At 38.8% G+C, this 20,812-nt stretch overlaps 1 protein-coding gene across 1 annotated transcript in view; it reads right to left on the reverse strand.

Moving 5' to 3' along the window:
- Positions 1-20,812, reverse strand: part of LOC137627261 (mutS protein homolog 5-like) — a 134,018-nt gene that overhangs the window by 17,190 nt on the left and 96,016 nt on the right. The window contains exons 11-17 of the mRNA XM_068358341.1: positions 11,155-11,325; positions 10,147-10,285; positions 9,050-9,112; positions 5,574-5,645; positions 4,425-4,554; positions 2,530-2,775; positions 1,645-1,783 (exon numbers count right to left, since the gene is read on the reverse strand). Of these exons, the coding sequence (XP_068214442.1) occupies positions 1,645-1,783; positions 2,530-2,775; positions 4,425-4,554; positions 5,574-5,645; positions 9,050-9,112; positions 10,147-10,285; positions 11,155-11,325 (960 nt within the window). The remainder of the gene's footprint in view (positions 1-1,644; positions 1,784-2,529; positions 2,776-4,424; positions 4,555-5,573; positions 5,646-9,049; positions 9,113-10,146; positions 10,286-11,154; positions 11,326-20,812) is intronic.

Raw genomic sequence — 20,812 nt, forward strand, 5'->3', positions numbered from 1 at the left:
AGACAATGGCTAGGTTAAGTAAAATATGGAAATCAAATCTCCTGAAATTAAATATAAAAATCAGACTACAGTATATATCAGTTTAGTGAGATCGGTGTTATTATATATGGACATGAGTCATGGTATGGCAACGAAATAATCTCCAACAGATTCAGTAGATTTGAGAACAAAGGCCTCAGAAGGATATTAAGAGTTAAATTGCAGGACAGGAGAAGAAATGAAACTATAAAAGAGATTACTCGAATGCCATATGTGGATAAGATCATGATGAGGGGTAGATAGAGATGGTTTGGGCATGCTCTTCGCACTCACCAAGAGAAATCATTATTATCATTATTAAATGCTAAGCCACAACCCTAATTGGAAAAGCAAGATGCTATAAGCCCAGGGCCCCCAACAAGGAAAATAGCCCAGTGAGGAAAGGAAACAAGGAAAAATAAAATTCAAGAACAATAACAACATTAAAATAAATATTTTCTATATAAACTATAAAAACTTTAACAAAATAAGAGGAAGAGAAACTAGATAGAAAAGTGTGCTCGAGTGTACCCTCAAGCAAGAGAACTCTAACCAAAGACAGTGGAAGACCATGGTACAGAGGCTATGGCACTACCCAAGACTAGAGAACAACGGTTTGATTTTGGAATGTCCTTCTCCTAGAAGAGCTCCTACCCTTACCAAGAGGAAAGTAGCCACTGAACAATTACAGTACAGTAGTTAACCCCTTGGGTGAAGAAATATTGTTTGGTAATCTCAGTGTTGTCAGGTGTATGAGGACAGAGGAGAATCTGTATAGAATAGGCCAGACTATTCGGTGTCTGTGTAGGCAAAGGGAAAGAACCGTAACCAGAGCGAAGGATCCAATGTAGTACTGTCTGGCCAGTCAAAGGACCCCATAACTCTCTAGGGGTAGTATCTCAACAAGCGACTGGTGCCCTGGCCAACCTACCATCTTAAGTTCACCAAACGTTCAGTTGGGCTCCACAAGCAATACAAGAGTTGGAAGACCCAGGCATACATGGCTGAGGACTATGAAGCGCGAAGTAGGAGATGATGACTGGAGAAGTATTGAATTAAAATCTCAAGATAGAGACAACAGGCGAAATCTAACTGATGCCCTTAGCGTTAATAGACGTAGGAGGAGATGATGATATATACCAACTACGCACCACCATAAATCTGGGAATAAAGCAATGTGAAATAAAATTTTCATCTCTTCGAGGCATATTTACTCCCATATTCATAAATGAATATCTATATACATATATACATACACACACACACACATATATATATATATATATATATACATATATGAATATATATATATATATTTATATATATATATATATATATATATATATAATATATATATATATATATATACATACATATATATATATATATATATATATATATATATATATATATATATATATATATATATATATATATATATATATATATACAAAGTTTTAAGAGCAATTTTTACTCACAAACTTAATTACGGCTTGAGAGTTTAAACAATTTCATGACGAAAGAAAAACTTTCTTTTTAACAAATTTCTGTGAAACAAGTAGTAAAGATTGCAGATCATATTTTCTATTTAATTGATAATGAATTATTAAAACTGGGGCCACATACCAGTCCAGCATGAGTATATTGTCCACAAGGGACGTGAAATTCTGTGATTGCTGGATTAAGGACTCCACCAATCTCATCATGATGCGAGTTTCGTGGTTGGCTATGTCCACCTGAATATCTCCCAGCTCGCGATCCATCTCTGAAAAGAAGTGGGCATCAAAAGCAGATAATCATTCATGTATCATTTACATGGATTTAAAATTCTGATTAAGTAACACCTAAATAGTTTCTGCCTTTGTCTTAAACTGCCGAATTAGATAACAGTTAAAGCGTTGGCAAACAGACACATTTTCTGGCATCTTTGCATCTTGCATGTTTACTAGACTGTAGATGCAGTCAATGACCTGTACCTTTGTTTGTGAGGGAACAATAGACGATCTAATTCAAATCAATACAATTGTAGCAAGATTAACTACAGTCATTATAATTATATTTCGTAATACAGTTCAAGAACAATCTATAAGGCGCAGGCTACAGTCATCATAAACCTAATCTGTTGAAAGCTTGGGATTTTCCATTAAAGGGTAATACTCTAATTGATGAAATCATTTTAGAGATGAATGGTAGTAATTTCATTATTTGGTTAAATTCGTATTGATTTTGTACGAAAGTAAGGCTAAGCTTTGTGTTATGAAGTATGTCCTTACTTTCGTATATCATTACAACATAAGTATATGTTGGTGCCTTTATTACATTGCTTGGCAGTTCCGCAACATAAGGTGAAAAATAGTATTTGATATCCCGTACACACATACGCGTTCTTGAACGTTCGTATGTGTATGCCGAGTCTAAGTACTTATAGTTGATGTGTATGTATATCTGACATAAACTTAAAAACATATGAGACGTAACGCATACATAATCTTGGTATTACTTACTACTTACCACAGCATGTGAAACTCTTGTAAAGTATCAGATCGGCCGTCCGGAACATAAATTCGAGACCAGGTAAGCTGTAGTCCCGTTGGGGGAGAATCTCATTCAGCTCGGGTGTAGGAGGAAAGGCTAAGAGGTAACCCACGTGGGGAAGGTAAATGAGACTGCAAGATTCGACTTCCTGGGGAAGGTTTGCCAACTCCATCTCAGCGACCTTCTGCAAGAGTTCTCCTAACCCGCTGAAACGGCGCTTCTCTGCCAAAGAGGAGAGGTTGACAATCATGTTGGTGCTTCCTTTATTCATTGTGTATTCAGGAATTTTATCTAAATACTTGTGTTGTGCAAATATATCTAAGACTGGAAACGAGCATTTGTTTTTATATTGCATCAAATTTACCGCTAGACATCGTCGAACTGAGGAACTGAATATGGTTTTCGTGTCCTCTAATCGATGACCTCGACACAAACTTGAATGCAAACTTGGACACATGTTTAAACGCAACTAAAGACACAACTTCAAGTGAATTTATTTAAAAACTAATTGATTATAATTTTAATAGCAGATCAACCAACTGAAAAGGGGAAGAGACTAAGAAGTCAGAAAAGAAAGAGAAAATTTAATAGCTAATTATAATTATTATTGATACCATTACAAACAACCTCCAACTGAATTAAAAGCTCATACTCAGAAAGAGAAAGCACAAAAATAAGAATATATATATACATACATATATATATATATATATATATATACATATATATATCTATATATATATATATATATATATATATATGTATATATAGTATATATGATTAGTTCAGATATATCAATGGTAACAATGTGTGATTGTAAAAACATAGAATGTAAGTTGACGCACAAATGATAGGGATCAATGGCTTTATATTGAAGTGTGATAAAAACTCTATTTAAAAAATTCCAGTGTTTGTAAAAAATACTTATAAAGCAATGCACCATTAAGAGCAAGACTCCCAAAGACTTCTCCCTAATTATACAAATAAATTTATTTAATATAACACTTATAATCACTAAACTAATTTGAAGACCACTAATATGCATCACAACCCCTTTAATACTAAAATCCACAGGAGATAGGCTATGCGTTTTCGATTTGACTCATATCTGAGACTCTACAACGCGAAAGCAAAAACTGATTTTATTACAGTCTACCTTTGTGCTAGTACGCCTATAGAACGTTTCCCATTCGAATAATTCCTGATACCTTCTCGGACTATCAGGGAAATTCTAAGAAGAATGTCTTTGTTCCACAAAAATGAAAATGACACTTTTCTACGTTTCATAGAATAATTATTACATAATTTTCACATTTTATGAAACAAACATTACTCAATGAATTTCCCCATTCATTAAAAATAACATGTTACCAATATTCGTATAATACAGAAAGCAATCAGAAAACTTTTCATACGAAATAGGGGAACTTGCACAAAACCTATTTTCATTAAAACAATAAATGGAAACCACATGTCAATTTTCATTACAGGAAATTTAGCCCCCAGATTGAAGGAGACCGTTAACCAAGGCCAAAGCCCACATGAAGGTGAAAGACCAATTGTTATTTGGCAACCACCAGGAGCAAGACAGACAATATCATGGTTAAGATAATAACATCCTGATTGTTTCGGATAAATCAAGGAATGTATTGCAGGTTGAAGGATATTTTTGTTCTTATCATGCACAATATCATGTAAATAATAATTAGAATTCTGAAATATATGAAATCGGGGAGTACAGCATTCCTGCTAAATTAATTAACTGAATTACTTAACGACCATCGGACACCTGTCATACTAATCAATATAGCGGGTACACTGAAGCTAGAATAAAAAAAAGAGTAATAAAAATTCTAAGTAATTCAACTTACTTTCATCCAGTTCTGTATCGACTCCTGGCCTAACTACAAATCTGGCTTCAATTTCGGACTGCTCAACATCCAAGATGCGCTGGATGAGAAAGGAAGCGTGGTACAAGCCTTCTGTCATACAGTCTTTGATCTATGGAAAGATATAGAATAGTTATGAAATTATGCTCTAGTTATTTTCATTTTCCTACATGTCAGTTAACTTTTGAATACAGGCAACTTTTCTTTTTCAACTTCGAAGATAAGGTAATTAAATTATACAGCATAATCATTCATTCATAATTTGCTGCTGGAAGCAAGCAGTGATAGAAGGAACCAAACCTCATTATTAGTATTATTATTATTAGCTAGGCTACAACCTTAATTGAAAAAGCAGGATGTTATACGGTCAAGGGCTCCAACAAGGAAAAATAGCCCATTGAGGAAATGAAATAAGGCAATAACTAAACTACATGAGAAGTAATTTATAATTAATATAAAATACCCTGATCAGTAACAACATTAAAATTGATATGTCATATATAAGCTATGCGGAGAGACCTGTGTCAGCCTGTTTAACATAAAAACATTTGATAGAAGTTTGAACTTCTGAAGTTTAACCTCTGGCCTGCAATTTCTTCCACAATTCTCCGTTAGTTCTTGATTGTTGTCCCATTCTCCCACAACAAAATACCTGATCCTGTAACATAATGTTAATCCTTGGGCTCAAGCAACTATGTTTATTGTTCATCACAAACAATAAGTATTTATCTATTCCCCTGGCGCTTAAAAGGTAACAATGAAGATCTTGAAGTAATTGCACGAGCAACACATAATTTTCTTAATAATAATAATAATAATAATAATAATAATAATAATAATAATGAATTGATTTCTGTTGTGTATATTTTTCCAAGTACCTTCCTATTTCCAAACAATAAAAAACACCATAAGCCAACCTCAGAGAATCTCCGCCCTATGCGTCCCTCAGTTGTGCAATAATGATATCAGAATAGCTATGTAGTCAATGGGACAACAATGGCTTTTATTTTCTTAGTAATTGCCATTCCTTATTTCAGATACTATATTGTATTATTCTTTGAAAAAATAATAAAGCCTTCAAAATATATCCAAAATAACATGACAGAACGACAACACATTTTATCCACTAACTTGTTTGAAAATTTTAATTTCTTCATCTTGGTCTTGACACACTTCCCCAACAAGGATGGCGTTGAAAAGAGACTGTAAAAAGAAATAGATATTGATAATTTAACATTCATACATAAAATTAGGAAATTTATCAATAACTGATAAATTCAATATGTTCGAGAGCTATCAGTTTTATTACAGATGGATATTGGAATCTAACATTCGTGATGGTTTGCTTTTCGTGCCTCTTATTACGTGATATGAGAGAGACGGACAGATAAATCTGGGTTGAAAAAGGTTAGAATTGTATTAAAACAAATAAATTAAATAAATGGAAAAGATACGAAGGAATGAATAACGCAGATAATCTAAATGTAAAAATAAAAGCAAACCGAGGTAGCAAATGTTTTACAAAAAAAAAAAAAAAAAAAAAAAAAAAAATCAAAATCAATCTCTATCAAATAAAAAAAGCAAACACAAATAAAAACGAGAAAACCTAATCCACTCTACCCAAAAGAGACTAAAATTTTGGAACTGTTTCTTCATACCATCCCTTTAATTAATGACGTGATAAGAAAATTTGCGAGACTTTGAAAGTCTTTTGTTAAAGTAATGACTCACTGGTAGTTTTAACATATCTGACTAACGAGGAAATTATAAAGGAAATGCCAAAGAGACACTCCAGCAAAGGCAAGTCAAAGATGCATCATTGATTGAATATAGAGTACTCTATCATAAAGCACAGTGCATTTAAGAAAGCAGTAGATGCCCCACTCCGACGTGGGTATGACAACTAACAATATTTCTTAACGATTTCTTATCACCTCAAGGAAAGGAGCATACAAAAACATTGATTCCATTCATATCAATAAAACCTTGACCACACCATCCTCCCTAATACCAATTAAATCCTTGAGGCTGCTCCTAGCTGCTACTGTCTACGAAAACTAAAAACATTATACATTTAAAATTACCAGACACTACTTTATGTCGAGGATGAAGTCCTTGTCATTCCTACAGTAGCTTACAGTAGCCGTCTCACTAACAACATAGAAGATAATATCACTCATAACATCTTTAGACCATCTCCACTACTCCTACCAATCAACGAGAACAATACACACACACAGACACAACAAACTTGTGCTTCCAAGAACCACGAATGCTGACATCCTGGTAGTCTTATCAATTAGACAAGATCCATATCATCATGCAAACTGAAAATAGATTCATTAAGCGGGGTAGCAAACATTTAGAATTGACCGGATGTCATTAACCAAGCAGAAGTCAGATCTCGCTGTTATGACCTCCTTTTGTACATATGAAATGCTTTATTTTTGCATTTTATTCAAAATAAGCAGAAGATGAGTAGGTGTTACTCTGCACAAAATGTCCTTATAATCCCTTTCAAGACTATAATAATTTTTAAAAATTTGCTGTTTACATTACTTTATGAAGAAAAGAATGTTATCAGAAGGATTGAGAAAACAGAAATATAATTTAAGGCTGAAGTATCAACATTTTCTAATGCTACTCTCTTACATGACAGTGTTTTTTCTGAAGTATACTAAACTCAAGCTACATGACCCCGCAGCTATAATAAAAGAGGTAATTGAATTCAGGAAAGACTTCAATGAATAACAACTGAACTAAAAGAAATAGAATGGAAATCTGCAAGAACATGGAGAACTATAAAATCCACAGGAAGCTATAGCGATTCCAGGCTCACATCTTTGATCCAGGAAACTCTGCAACACCTGTGATATAGAAATTACCGGACGCGAAAACAAATTGTTTTGAAAAATCACATCTTCTTATGAAGGGAAGCCGATGATTCCCAAACCCCCGACAGACTTCATAAACAGACTTCACCCCCACTAAAGATGAAGAAACTAATCATGGTATGGCCTTAATACCCACTACATTAACACACCACAAACTATTGCTAAGAAATTAGATGTTAAAACCCTCGTTGACCAGATCCACTGCCTTGAGAGCTTGAGTAAGATAAGATTGAGTGACCCCCTCTACTGTTTCACCTAGATGAAGTCATAATCGACATAGGTTCCTTCACCGGGAGTGACATAAGATAAGAAAAATTAACTTCTGGAATGACCAAAAAGAAGCTAGAGTTGCAAGAAAACTTCATATAACGACAAAACAAAGTCACCTCCCTCATCCTAACTAACTAGAGTGATTCACAGAACTTGACAACATCTTTACTGGCACTTCAAACTTCCGGAAGACTGTGAGAAACACATTTACAAAATTATAAGAAAAATCACACAAACTATTGAAAGAACCAACATTGAGAGATATTTTTTCTTTTCTCCCAAGCCACAGGACACCATGCACCAAGTTACTTCTACAGCAACATTAAAAACACAACCAGAGTAACCCACTTAGATCAATCATCAGCTACAGACTCACTAAACACATTAATGGTCTACTCTCAACGTATTTCTGCCGTGCTCTCCCTCCAATTATCTACCAAAGAAATGCAGACATTGAAAGACACTTCCTTGATGACCTCATAAGTGGCAAACCACTTATGAGCTAAGTAATCAGGATCCTAATACTTCCTTAACCTTCTTCCCAACAATTTCAAATTGTGTATTTTTTTCACCAACATATCATCCTCCATTCTTTCCATAAGACTGAATCATCTGAAAAACTGATCCATCCTTTCACTTGTGCTAACGTTTTTATAACTTCTATGTATACCACCAAACTCTAACCTCTTCATATTTTCTTATACCCAATATGATACTTAAACACTATACAGTACTTGCATGGATAAGTAAAATAATATCCACAAATTACGTGCAGTAAATTATACAGGTGTATCGTCTTCAAACACAATAAAAATATTTTGCTTAAGTTGCACTACTTTAATAGCATCAGAAGACATAACTCCTTCAGGTAAAAAACTTCATTGTTGGTATACATTCTTCAAAGCATGTGAATCTATTGATCGAGAAATTTATTTTTTAAACTTTTTTAACAAACATTTGGACTCGCAGATCCTTGACACGGTGACCTTCAAGTTTTCCACCCACAACAACTACCGTGATATTATAACGCAGTTTTAACCAACAAATAAACTAATCAGCAAAAACCTTGGAATTGTATTTTGACTACGAAATGAAACATTCGACACACCCCTTGATAGCCTTACGCCATCTTATAACACACAAATAAATCCCTAGATGTCGTTACATGCTTTTGACCCACACATGAAAAAACCTACCCTTGACATTGTTACCCCATTTAAGGCTAAAACTAGCCCAAGTACCACAACCTTTATATTGCCACGTCATGTTGACCTAGTAATAAACCCATTAACATAACATTTGAAGGAACAAAGGAGTAACATGACACGACGCACCTCGAGCGAGGAATGCCGAGGCCGCGAGACGTAGCTGCCGCCCGAGCTACTTTTACTCTCTGGTTTTACTCAGGCTCTCCCTTATTCTATATACCTTGGTTTTACTTACGTTGTAAAGCACCTTCCAGTCGCGCACGTTGAGCTGTCCCCGCTGCAATCGATTCATGACGTGCTGCGAAAGCGAAGGGAAGGCGGAATTATTCACCCAGTATCAGCTAGAAGAGGGGGAATGCGCGCAAGACGTGGTAGGGGGAGGGGGTATGTGTAGTAGGGGAGATTCACATGATAAAAGACGAAAAATCTATTATATATCATCTTTTGAATAAGATTTATATTTTGTAAACGTTTCCTTTTAGAGCTATTATTTAAGTTTAGAATTCTTCACTCGTTCGTATCTTTGTGTTGACCTTGAAACCTTCCTTGATATACTGTATATTTAAAGATTGTTCACTTTCATATACAGCCAGGGCAAAATTTTCTTTGGATATTTGTGTTTGATGGTATTTTATTTCTAATTTTATAAGATGCCTTTAAATGTTGATTGTCCACAGCTGATGAGTAACCCACTTAGTTGATAGAGTGAATTTTGTTGAAATGTCACCCACATGAAAGATTGTCTAAGCTTATTACTTCATCTAAGCATAATCAAACAGTATAGATTTACAAACAGGTTTTCTATAATGGTATCAAGATATTACAAATTCATCAGAAGTCACTTTTCTTAAATCATCTTTCAATATAATAAAATTTCTAAACTGATGCAATGTCTTTGAGATGAACAAAATGGTCGATGATTTTTTCAAAGAGTCTTATTAGCAAAAACTAAAATTTATCGATAATATTAACATGAGTGTTGGTAATAAGTTTTTAAGGATGATTTTACGACTGTGAACTACAAATTCCATCAAATCTTTAAATTGAAGGGAAAATTTCATTGCACGGAAAAAATAACTATTGCTTTTGCAAATGTCTTAATATTTGATGAGATATCACAAATATATAAAATTGAATGACTATACGATGATATACACAAGAAAATAAAGTGCAAATGATGAATATGTTATAAATATCCCTTCTGGAAGACAATGTCACTGATACCAAGATATAAATATTCAAGGAAGTCAACAGACAAACGATACCTGATAAACTAATTTTTTACATGTTACAACTTGAATTCCCCATAAAATCTAGAAATGAATTACTTACCGGGACATTGGTGATCTTCTTCATAGAGGCCTGCATATTCCTGACCGTCTCCAGGTTTACCGGATCGATACCCCACTGGACGAGAGCATATCTTGAATGTAAGACACCGAAGTCCATAACAGGGCGCAGGAGAATTCGCCTGGAGATGAGATGGAGAGATTTGTGAGGTAATAGAAATTGAGCTTCTGTCAAAAACAACCAGATACATATACATGTAAAAATGCCAGTTCCAAAAGCAATGAGATGAATTCTAGATTCTATAAAGGATATGAACTAGAGAGGAGATTCTCCGTTCTAAAATCTGTGGGAACATACGCAGGCAAAAGCTGAGAATATCCTTTTTAACAACCTAGAACATCGAAACTTCATTGTAGAAAAAAAGGGAAAAGTAATATTTTTTATGTTACAATAAACTGCTATTTGTCTATTCCGTTTATTCATCAATGATTCTTTTCTTTATACTTATTTTCTATCACATTTCGCAGTTGGCCATTATATTGTGCAAGATCCCCCTTCGTAGTCCCAGTTGTCAATGAAATTAAAAGCACATTATAACTATAATAATGCTAAATATAAAATGCTAACCCTCCCAAATACCACATTGGCTATGCCGACCATACAGTGCTTCTCCCAACCATGCGTCTTTTTTCCTCTAATGGCATCCAAAATAATCACCAATTCCTTTCAAGTCGCTTTACTGTCATGACTGCATAAAGGTCCTTATAAACAAACAAGGATCAGAAAGTTCACAATAAACTATCAAAAGAAACAGCTTCATTCGGTCAAATATATAATCATTATCATTGTCGAATGCGTGTTTTTCTCTCTCTCTCTCTCTCTCTCTCTCTCTCTCTCTCTCTCTCTCTCTCTCTCTCTCTCTCTCTTAAATTTCATCTTCGATGAAAGCAAAACTTAAAATGTTATAAAAAGGGTCTTTCTATTCTGCAAGCACACTAGCAACTTCTTTATCCTTTGACTAAGAACCAAGGACAAAAGATAATGCGATACCTGAGTGTGTGTGGGGACATAGGACAAGATGTCCGGCTAAGGAGTGCAAAGACACTGAGTCCCTCCTTACTGGCGGAGTATTTGCCGCTCTTTGAACTCGCGGGATGTTGGTCCTCAGAGAACAGCTGGAGAGCACAGGCAGTTTCCTCGTCGAGTTGGGTCAAGTCCTCCCTGGGGAAATATATCTCGGGTTAAAGTTAGTTCTTTTCACGATCTGCTTTATTGCAGTGAACAAAATGTAAATGGGGAAATAGATAAAATGAACAATATGCGTACAGCAGGTTTACTAAAAAAAACAACAGAAGGTTTGATCCCAAGACCTACAGAAAGAGTGTTGACCCATATACAATGATATTAATAACACAATTTTTAAGCGAAAAATATATTCACCTTCATGGCATCCATCCTATGTACTAAAGCGTTTCTTAATAATTTCGAAGATTACAGATTAACTAAGAATAAATATTAATCCTACTTATTATATTTAGTTGGCATGTATTCTTATAGAAATTATAAATTTTCAGGAAGACTTTTATGCAATTCACTGTAGGCAGTAAGATAAATGAGTTGCAGCAATATTAATTTCCAACCGCGCATTCATTTTGGTCTCTCTCAATCATATTGTCCAAACATCTGAATATATATATATATATATATATATATATACATATATATATATATATATATATATAATTCTGATCTATTTCAAGATCATTAATGATCTCAAGAATTTTATATCGTCAACTCATTACTTCTCATATAATTTACCTATTTAATTATTTCCTTTCCTCAGAGGGCTATTGTCAACATTTGAATATATATATATATATATATATATATATATATATATATATATATATATATATATATATATATTGTTACGACCTTTGTCGGGCCGTGATGCAAGTTCTTATTGCATGATAAGAGAGGTCAGTGTTTACAAAAAATCCCGCAGTAAAATGGTCAGCAGAAACGAAAACACTTGGGAAAACTTAACATCATTTATTAACAACAATTTTTAGAACAGTCAACCTTGTGACTAACTAACAATTTGAATTAACAACTTACAACTAACTATTAATAACTAACACTTAACAAATAACAATTAACAACCCACCACATGAACATTAACACCTAAAAAGGCACACACTGAGACAGGGCTTAATATTAACAAATTTCTTAATGTGAAACACTATACTCTCAACGAGAGAGAGTCAAATAATTGAAGCATAAAGCACACAAAAATATATATGTATTCTCACACTCTTTGGGGCTGAATGAAACCACCACCTGCTCCAACCAAAGTAGCGACTCCAATTACACTCAGCTACCATAGGGAATGCAGCTTAGCAGGACTCCTCATCATTGGGATGGAAATGGAGTCCCAACCCCAAAAAAAGGTATATAATATCTCTTAACTGGTCATTGCCTCCCTACATGTCACCACGAGCTCCAAAGCTCCCGCAACTGACTATGGCGAGGATGCGTTGACGGTGGTGTCTCTCCCACTTCCACCTTCAAGCCGGGATTCCTACGTCGGCCCTGCGGACCGCAGAAGAGAACACAAACGAAATGCAAGTCACCGCAGGTGGCAGAAATGCACCTGCTAAAAGCCGTCAACCATTGGTGTCGCAATCCTCAGAGAAGCTCACATAAGCCAGCTGCTGCAGTAGGTCCTGGGAGCCTTGAGCTCGAACTGTCTTTTTTAGCAATCTCGTTCCTCGCATGTAAACACAGGTGTCTCTTCTCACCAAGGACTCGAAAAACACAAAAAAGAAATAACACTTATAAATCTTTGAAGCGAGCCGGGAGGATGTTAAAACAGCATTTCAAAAGAAAAAAATTAAATTTACAACTAAAGCCTTACAAAACAGATTTTGAGTAAAGTGAAAAATCTATTTTTTGGTGAGATAGCCATGTCATCCTGATGGAAGGTTCTTTTAGGTAGCTTTCTAAGGGATATTTGCTACAGTTATACTCCCAGAGAATTAACCGAAAGTCTCCAGAATTCTAACTCCTGGCATGAGTATCCATAATATAACTTTAAGGATATCGCATAATATCAGGGGACATATTTTTAGATACGACACATAGCAATCTTCACCCTGAATAGATTTAACTCTTTGAGGGGGAAGAGTGGCGAACTAAAGGGGAGCCGTTATTTAGGTACACGGTGGACCTCCTATCCGTACTACTACCAGCCGCCATTCCTTTGTTGTATTTAAGCAGGAATAGCCGTAGATAGAGTAGTTTCGGGTGGGGTCATCAAGAAAGAAGGTTGGGTCCATCAGGACGACATGGTTATCTCACCCAAAAAATATTTTTCGCCTTGCTCAAAATTCGTTTTTTGTGCTCGGCCATGTTGTCCTGATGGAAGCTTACCAGAGAATTAACTTGAAAGTAATATATCTGTGGATTTGTGTAAGTGCCTTTACTCTGAATGGGTTCCTTATCTGGTCTGATAGACCTGTATATGACATTACCGTTATCTGTCATATCCACTAAACTTGGAACTAGCTTAGGGCTTCCTGCCCCCTGCAGGGAAGGTGTCGACTTCGACTATAAGGATTCAAAGTTTGTATATCCGTAAGGACAAATGGGAAACTTTCTAGAGGTTACCTTTTCATATTTTGGACATCTGTACTTATTCAAGGTTCTATTTATAGGAATAGAATAAAACTCTGGGTTGCTTTTATTTTTTACCAAATGAGGATAAAATAAGACACAGCTACATTTTCTAAATTTTATCTTTAAAAATAAATTATGAAATGTAGATGTAACAAAGTAGAAATCTGACCTTGCATAGGTGAACATCATAGTTATATATATTTCTGACCAGTAAGGGAAAAATATACATATATGAATTCAATATCAGATTAAAAACCAAATCTGTCTAGTTTCACTCAGATGTTGGATATGAGTCAACACTGTGTTAAAATGTTCACACGGCACTAGTGTTATTGGTCAGATTCTGCACCTGTATAGAACAGTCTATTAATAACCGTAATGATTTACACTAGAAGGTATTAATACCTATCCACCCGATGCACTGTTGAGTCCCAAAACAGTCCACTGTTCATCGCAGCACTAGACGACGGGTTCTATGACACTACCCGCCGCCACCACAAAGTGTTTTATTTCATGTACTTGCTTCGCATAATTCTTATAGAAGACTCTGGATGATTTCCACCCTGTATATGAGCGGAGCCTCTCAAAGTCCATGTGTTAAAAGAAATTCAATGAAGAAGCAACTTTCCTCGGATCGTGACCTGCGGGTGTGCTGTCATGATCCACTCTGCGAATAAAGTAGGTGAGCTTCGCTCTCAGTTGTCTTAGGGATAGATTTGACCCTGAGGTTTCGCCTCGGAAGAGCTGTCCCTCCTTGAAGTCTTGAGACACTCTACTGGGCATAGAGACATCTTCCTTCAGTGGGCAGATTCTCCAAGGACCCCACCTCTTGGTAGGCAGCTCGTTCTTGGCAAGAAAGGCAGAATCAGGGAGAAGGTTCAGTTCTCATGTGTCTAGGAACTGAATATGGCTTTCATTTCTGGATAAGGCCACTATTTCACTAACTCTAGCCCCTGAGGCTATCGCAAACAGAAAGATGACTTTCTGTGTTAAATCCTTCAGGGTACAATCCTCATTGTTCAGGTTCGAAGCATAGTGCAAGACTTTGTCCAGTGACCATGTGATGGGCTTTGGAGGGGTTGCCAGCTTGAGTCTAGCGCATGCTTTTGGTATCTTATTGAAGATTTCGCTTGTGAGGTCCACCTCAAAGGCGTACAGAAGAGGTCTAGTTAGAGCCGACTTACACGTGGTTATCGTAGTGGAAGCCAGGCCTTGTTCATTTAGGTGGATGAAGAAAGAAAGAGAGAAATCTATCGATATTTCTGTAGGTTTCCTTGTTTTCCCAAAGGACAGCCATTTCTTCCAAGATGATTCATATTGTCTTCTAGTTGAACTTGACTTGTACTCTTCAATGAAGAGTACTTTTTATTCGCTGCTAGGGCAAAAAAATCATGAGATGTAGGTTGTTGGTTCTCGAGGATGAAGCGTAAACAGTCGACTTCTAAACCAGTTGGAATAAAACTGGGTTTGGCAGAGGAAACAGCTTCAGTTTCAATTCTAGAACTAGAGGGAACCAATTGCTTTTGGGCCATTTGGGGGCCACTACTGCAGCTGTCCCTCTGAAGGATCTTAGCTTGTCAAGGACTTTTAGTAGGAGATTGGTTGGTGGAAAAAGGTAAATCCGATTCCATCTGTTCCAGTTGAGAGACATGGCATCTATCACTTCTGCTTAAGAGTCCATGTAAGGGGCTACGTAACGAGGTAGTTTCTTGTTGTCGCTCGTCGTGAAGAGGTTGATCTGCAGTTCCGGGACTTTTTCCGAGATGAAGGAGAATGAGTCTGCGTCTAGGGACCATCCTGTCTCTATCGGCTTTCGCCTGGATAGAGCGTCCGCCGTCACATTGCGGAACCCTTGAAGGTGAACTGCTGATAAGTGCCAGCCTCTCTTCCTTGCCAGGTAGAAGATTGATGTGAGGTGATCTCGAGCCTTGTCGATTTAGACATTTTACAATCACTTCGTTTTCCAGGACCAATCTGATGTGGATTGCTCTGCAAGGGGATACTTTCTTCAACGTTAGGAAGACTGCCATGGCCTCCAAGATGTTGATGTGAAAGGTTTTGAACTGGTGCGACCAATTCCCTTGCACTTTTCTCCCGTGAGAATGGCCTCCCCATCCTTCCAGGGAGACGTCCATGTGTATCATCACTGATGGTTGTGATGGTTGCAGGGGGAATTGTCCATGCTAGGTTCTTGGATGTTGACCATGGCCTTAATAGCGTGCGCAATCGGGTCGTGGTCAACCTTAGTTGATCTCTTCGAGCGTTTGATGCTTATCTTCTCCAGACACCTGACACATTCTTTAGCCGTGCTTTTAGCAGCGGGTCGGTCACTGCTGCAAACTGGAGAGAGCCCAATACTCTTTCCTGTTGGTGTCTTAGTATCCTCTTGTATTGGATTAGTCTCTTGACAGCTCCCGCTATCTCTCTCCTCTTCTTGAATGGAATGGAGAGGTGGTGTGTCTGTCAGTTCCATTGGATTCCTAACCATTGGAACTTCTGAGCTGGAGAAAGACGAGACTTCTTGCGATTGATCTTGAAACCCAGGTGCTCCAGGAACTGGGTCACTTTTCCGGCTGCTTGCAGACAAGTAGTCTTGGATACTGCCCACACCAGCCAATCGTCTAGATATGCTACTCTTTGAACTCCCTCAGAGCGTAGTTGCTAGACGATTGTATGTGCTAGCTTTGTGAATATCCTTGGGGCTATGTTTAGTCCAAAGGCCATCGCTTTGAAGACAAATTTTGTCTTCTGTAGCTTGAATTCTAGGTAGGAGGGGAGGGGGCGACTGACTGGTAGATGCCAGAAGCATCTGCCAGGTCTATTGAGACTGTGTACGCCCCTTTGGGTAAAAGGGTCCTTATGTGTTGCAAGGTAAGCATCCGGAACTTGTTCTCGATGAACTTGTTGAGTGGAGACAAGTCTAGAATGACTCTGAGTTTGTCTGAGTCTTTCTTGGGAACACAAAACAACCTTCCCTGGAATTTGATGGACTTCGCTTTCCTTATTACCTTCTTGTTTAAGAGTTCTGAGGTATATTCTTCCAACAAGGGGGTGGAGTATTGGAAGAATTCTGGAAAAGGGGGTGGAATTTCATTCCAGCTCCACCCGAGTCCATTTGTGATTAGGCTGTGGTCCCAGGGATCGAAGGTCCAATGATCCCAAAAGTGGAAAAGTCTGCCTCCTACCTGGAACTCCTCATTGCTTAGGAGTTCCTGAGGACTTGTTTCCGTGACCGCGTCCTCCTCTGACCCTTGGGGGGTTTCCGGAGGAACCTCATCTTGGGCCTCTTCTTTTGTAGGGCCAAAAGGTGGTCGAGTGCCTCTCAAAGCCTGGGTTAAACACAGGTGACTGGGGTACCAGCTGTTGAGGGACCATCTGGAACGTGGTTTGAGGCTGGGCTACCATTTGAGGCATCGTGGCCATGGTCTCGGCCGGAAGTTGTGCGGGTCTACGTGGTCTTTTTGCCTTCTTGTTCTTAGGCTGGGGACCTCCGTCTGTGGAAGACTTCCTCTTTGAAGACATGCCTCACTTTTGGAGAAGGTTCCTATTCTCCATGGCTCCTTTGGCAATGACTTCTTGGACCACTTCCTGTGGAAAAAGGTCTTTGCCCCAGATACATGATGAAATCAGTTTTCTGGGCTCGTGTTTCACCATTGCTGCGGCGAACACATGCTCTCTACAGGTCCTACTTGACCTAACAAAAGCATACAAGTCCTTCACAAGGGTACCCATGTGAGACTTGGCTAAGACCATGTACATGTCTGGGGCGTTATGTAAGCCTGCACAAATTTCCAAACAGTTCTGATGAGACAGGGAGGAGGCAAGTCTTTCTTTCCTCTCCTGTTCCCTTCTCAAGAGATGATCTGGCAACTTTGGAAGGTTCTCGTTGAACTGTTGGTCTGCTATCTCCGGATCCAACTTCGAGACGGAGAAGGTTAGATGTACTACTTTCCACTTCTCCTCACAGGTAGGCATAGCTAGACATAATGGCTTACATTCCTCTAGGATTGGGCAGGGTTTGCCCTCTTTGACTGCTTTAATGACACAGTCGAGGGCTTTCTCCGAAAAGGGGAAAGCTCTGGAGGAAGGAGCAATAAAGGTTGGATGCCTCATGCTCAGTGCTGAGACTTTGGAGTTGGTGTATCCGGCTCCTTTTAGGGTCTTGGTAAGGATGGCCTGTGCCTTGTCATGTTTGAAGACAATGACTTCCTTTGGTACCGTCTCCTTGCGGGATGCAGGTTCATCTCCCAGTCTCACGTAACAATCTGGGTAGGCTGAAATGCTAGGCAGAATTCAAGATTTTTAAGTGGCTTGGCCCCAACTTCTCGGAGATGAATAGCTTCCCATTCATCCTGGGCATGTGCTCTGTATACCTCCAGGGGTTGGTTTCGGAGCAGTGAGGGAGGTCTGATACTTTAAGGGGTTTAGTAAAGCCCCTGGAAGTTCCAGGGCACTTTCTTTCTTGTACCTCTCTCTTCGTCTGTTGGATGTCCTGTTTCATCTCCTTTTGTTCCTTCCAGAACACTTCCAACATCTGCTGGATCGACGATAGGAGCGCCTCGCTCCTGTCGACCTGTGTAGTCGGTTTGGGAGCTGGGGCTGAAGAGGTCGACGACATAGGTTGATATGCCGTCATGGTGAACTGGGGGTCCCCAGTCACTGTCGAAACAGATCCTTCTTCCTCCAGTGGTGGTTGAACCATGTTTTCTTCAGGGTCTTCTTGCAGTAGGTTCCTGTTCAGTTTCAGTAAACACTTCCGACATCCGTTCTGGGTGGATGTCCATGCCTTCAAGTGCCTTGAATATTCAGTTGGATGAAGGGAGGCTGGACCTGTTCCTGGGGCACTACCGCACTACGGTGAGCCTTAGGGAACAGAAGGCACCTGAGAAATTCATTAGGCAGGTAAGGTCCTCGAGAGTTCTTTTGGAACCCTCTTATCCACCTATTAAGGGTTTCCCTTGCTGTATCCCTAGCCTCTATGGAGGCAGGGATGGTTTCTCCAAAGCCGTTGGACAGCAAGGTCGAGCAGTTGGAGCAACCCTTCGGGTCCCAGAACCTCAGGGATCCAGATATGACGCAGCAGGGGTCATGAGACCTGCACATCGTTTGCCCACAAAAGTCCTTACTCTTGTGGTTGCAGAACACAACTGCACACATCACTATTGGCTCCTCCTGTAAAGGAAAAGGATACGATGAGTATTCAGTTGTTTATATCAATGATATAAATGCATACATTTAATGGTAATACTTACTATTATAATTAATAGCTTGAGATAGTGAGCTACAAAGGAAATAGGAAAGACACATATCTGTGTTTCCTCTCCCAGGCAATTGCTGAGACCTCCATCAATATTAATATTTAAATTCTCTATAAGGGAGAATACAGGGTGGAACGAATCTCGTACATAAAGATGGGGTTAGTAAATATTTATACTAACTTTTCCACCTGTAGTATATTAATATTGATCGGTGTTTTATATGTGTCCCGATGATCAAAGGATTCATCTGGGTGTTGAGGGATTACTCAACCTCAACATAGTATGCAGTCCCAACAATAGACTGTGAAAGGATACACAGAGCATGTTATAAATACTTGTACTACTGTATTGTTGTATACTGTAGTTTTACCGGTACACTACCGGGGTTAGGCTAGTACCTGGCGGCACTAACTAATAGAGAGAGAGAAAGAATGGAAAGGAGGGTTTCCTATTATTATGGTTTAGTACAATAACTGGAAGTGTAGGAGGACTATCCTGCCACCTACTGTCTCCTTGCCAGAATGAGAGTTCTAATGGAAGGGGAGGAATCCATCTGATTCTAGCTTCCATCCATCCACAAAAATCTGTCGCTGGCTGTACTGCCGGTTGCAAGGATTGTGGATGGCAGACCAAGTGAGGGCTGAAGAATTCTCACAGTATGTTGGGTTTCCCACCGGCAGCCATCAGTGCCGGCTCAGTCTTTCCCCCCGGGGCATTCACTTCCGGTAAAGGAAGGACATAAGGGGGAAGTGACCGAGGCGGCTACCTAACCGCCGCCGGTAGGGTCCCGGCCGGTAACGCAGTCAACCCGGCAAGCCGGGATGACTGTCTGACTACCGATGAAAGAATGTTGTGATGGCTAGGCCGACACTAAAGGACAGAGGGACGAGGGGGAAGGGTCTTATAGTTCACATGGGAGAAAGGCGGCGCCAGGTATGCCGCCTACCTTCCACCGTGAACTAAGGAAGTATGGCTTCCTGTGCTGATGACGTCGTGGGCGGCAGAGGAACAAAGATTCCCCTGTCAGCGACATTGTCGGCTGCAAGACAGGGCACCCTGTATTACCACCTGTCTTCAAAGCCGGAGTACTCGGCGGCAAAGAAGACGGTATTATACTATCTAGGTGAAGCCGGAGTTCTACTCAACGGCAATGACGATAGATAGAGGTTGCTGCCTGTAATGGCGGCGGCTCGGAGAGGGAGGAAGGGTTTAGCCTCTTTTCTCTATAAGGGAATATATATCGAACCTTATCCATAAATTCTAGGGGATGTATGTCCCCATCCGAATTAATAAGGAACGATAAGGCGAGGTTAAACATTGGGAATTACTTTACTGATGTATACATATACAAGTTAGGCTAGCCTAACCCCGGTGGGGACGGCGACCATGGTTGGTACCGCCGGGGCCCACGGCGTATACGAAAAGTAAAGTCACATTTAGGAAGAGGAATAAAATAATATCGTATGCACAATCTTCACTAGTATAATTTGGCTAACTAGCTAAATTTATAGCTAAATACCGGGAATGTCGCTCTCCTGACTAAATAAAATGCAATAATAATGTGCGACAGCAGTCTTAAAATGGCCACCTCGGGTTGTGGCTACGCTCAACCAAACACACTTAAATTATACGAATTTAACTGTGAGAAGGGAGCCTAAAATTATACACAGTAAAGAATAAATACTCAACTTTCCAGAGGATGAAGATGCTGGAGATTGCATTATTAATATTCCTGTAATCCGTAACAAACATCGAGAAAAGGTTGGGAGCGC

The sequence above is a fragment of the Palaemon carinicauda genome, chromosome 2 (genome assembly GCF_036898095.1).
Source record: "Palaemon carinicauda isolate YSFRI2023 chromosome 2, ASM3689809v2, whole genome shotgun sequence".
NCBI lineage: Eukaryota > Metazoa > Arthropoda > Malacostraca > Decapoda > Palaemonidae > Palaemon > Palaemon carinicauda.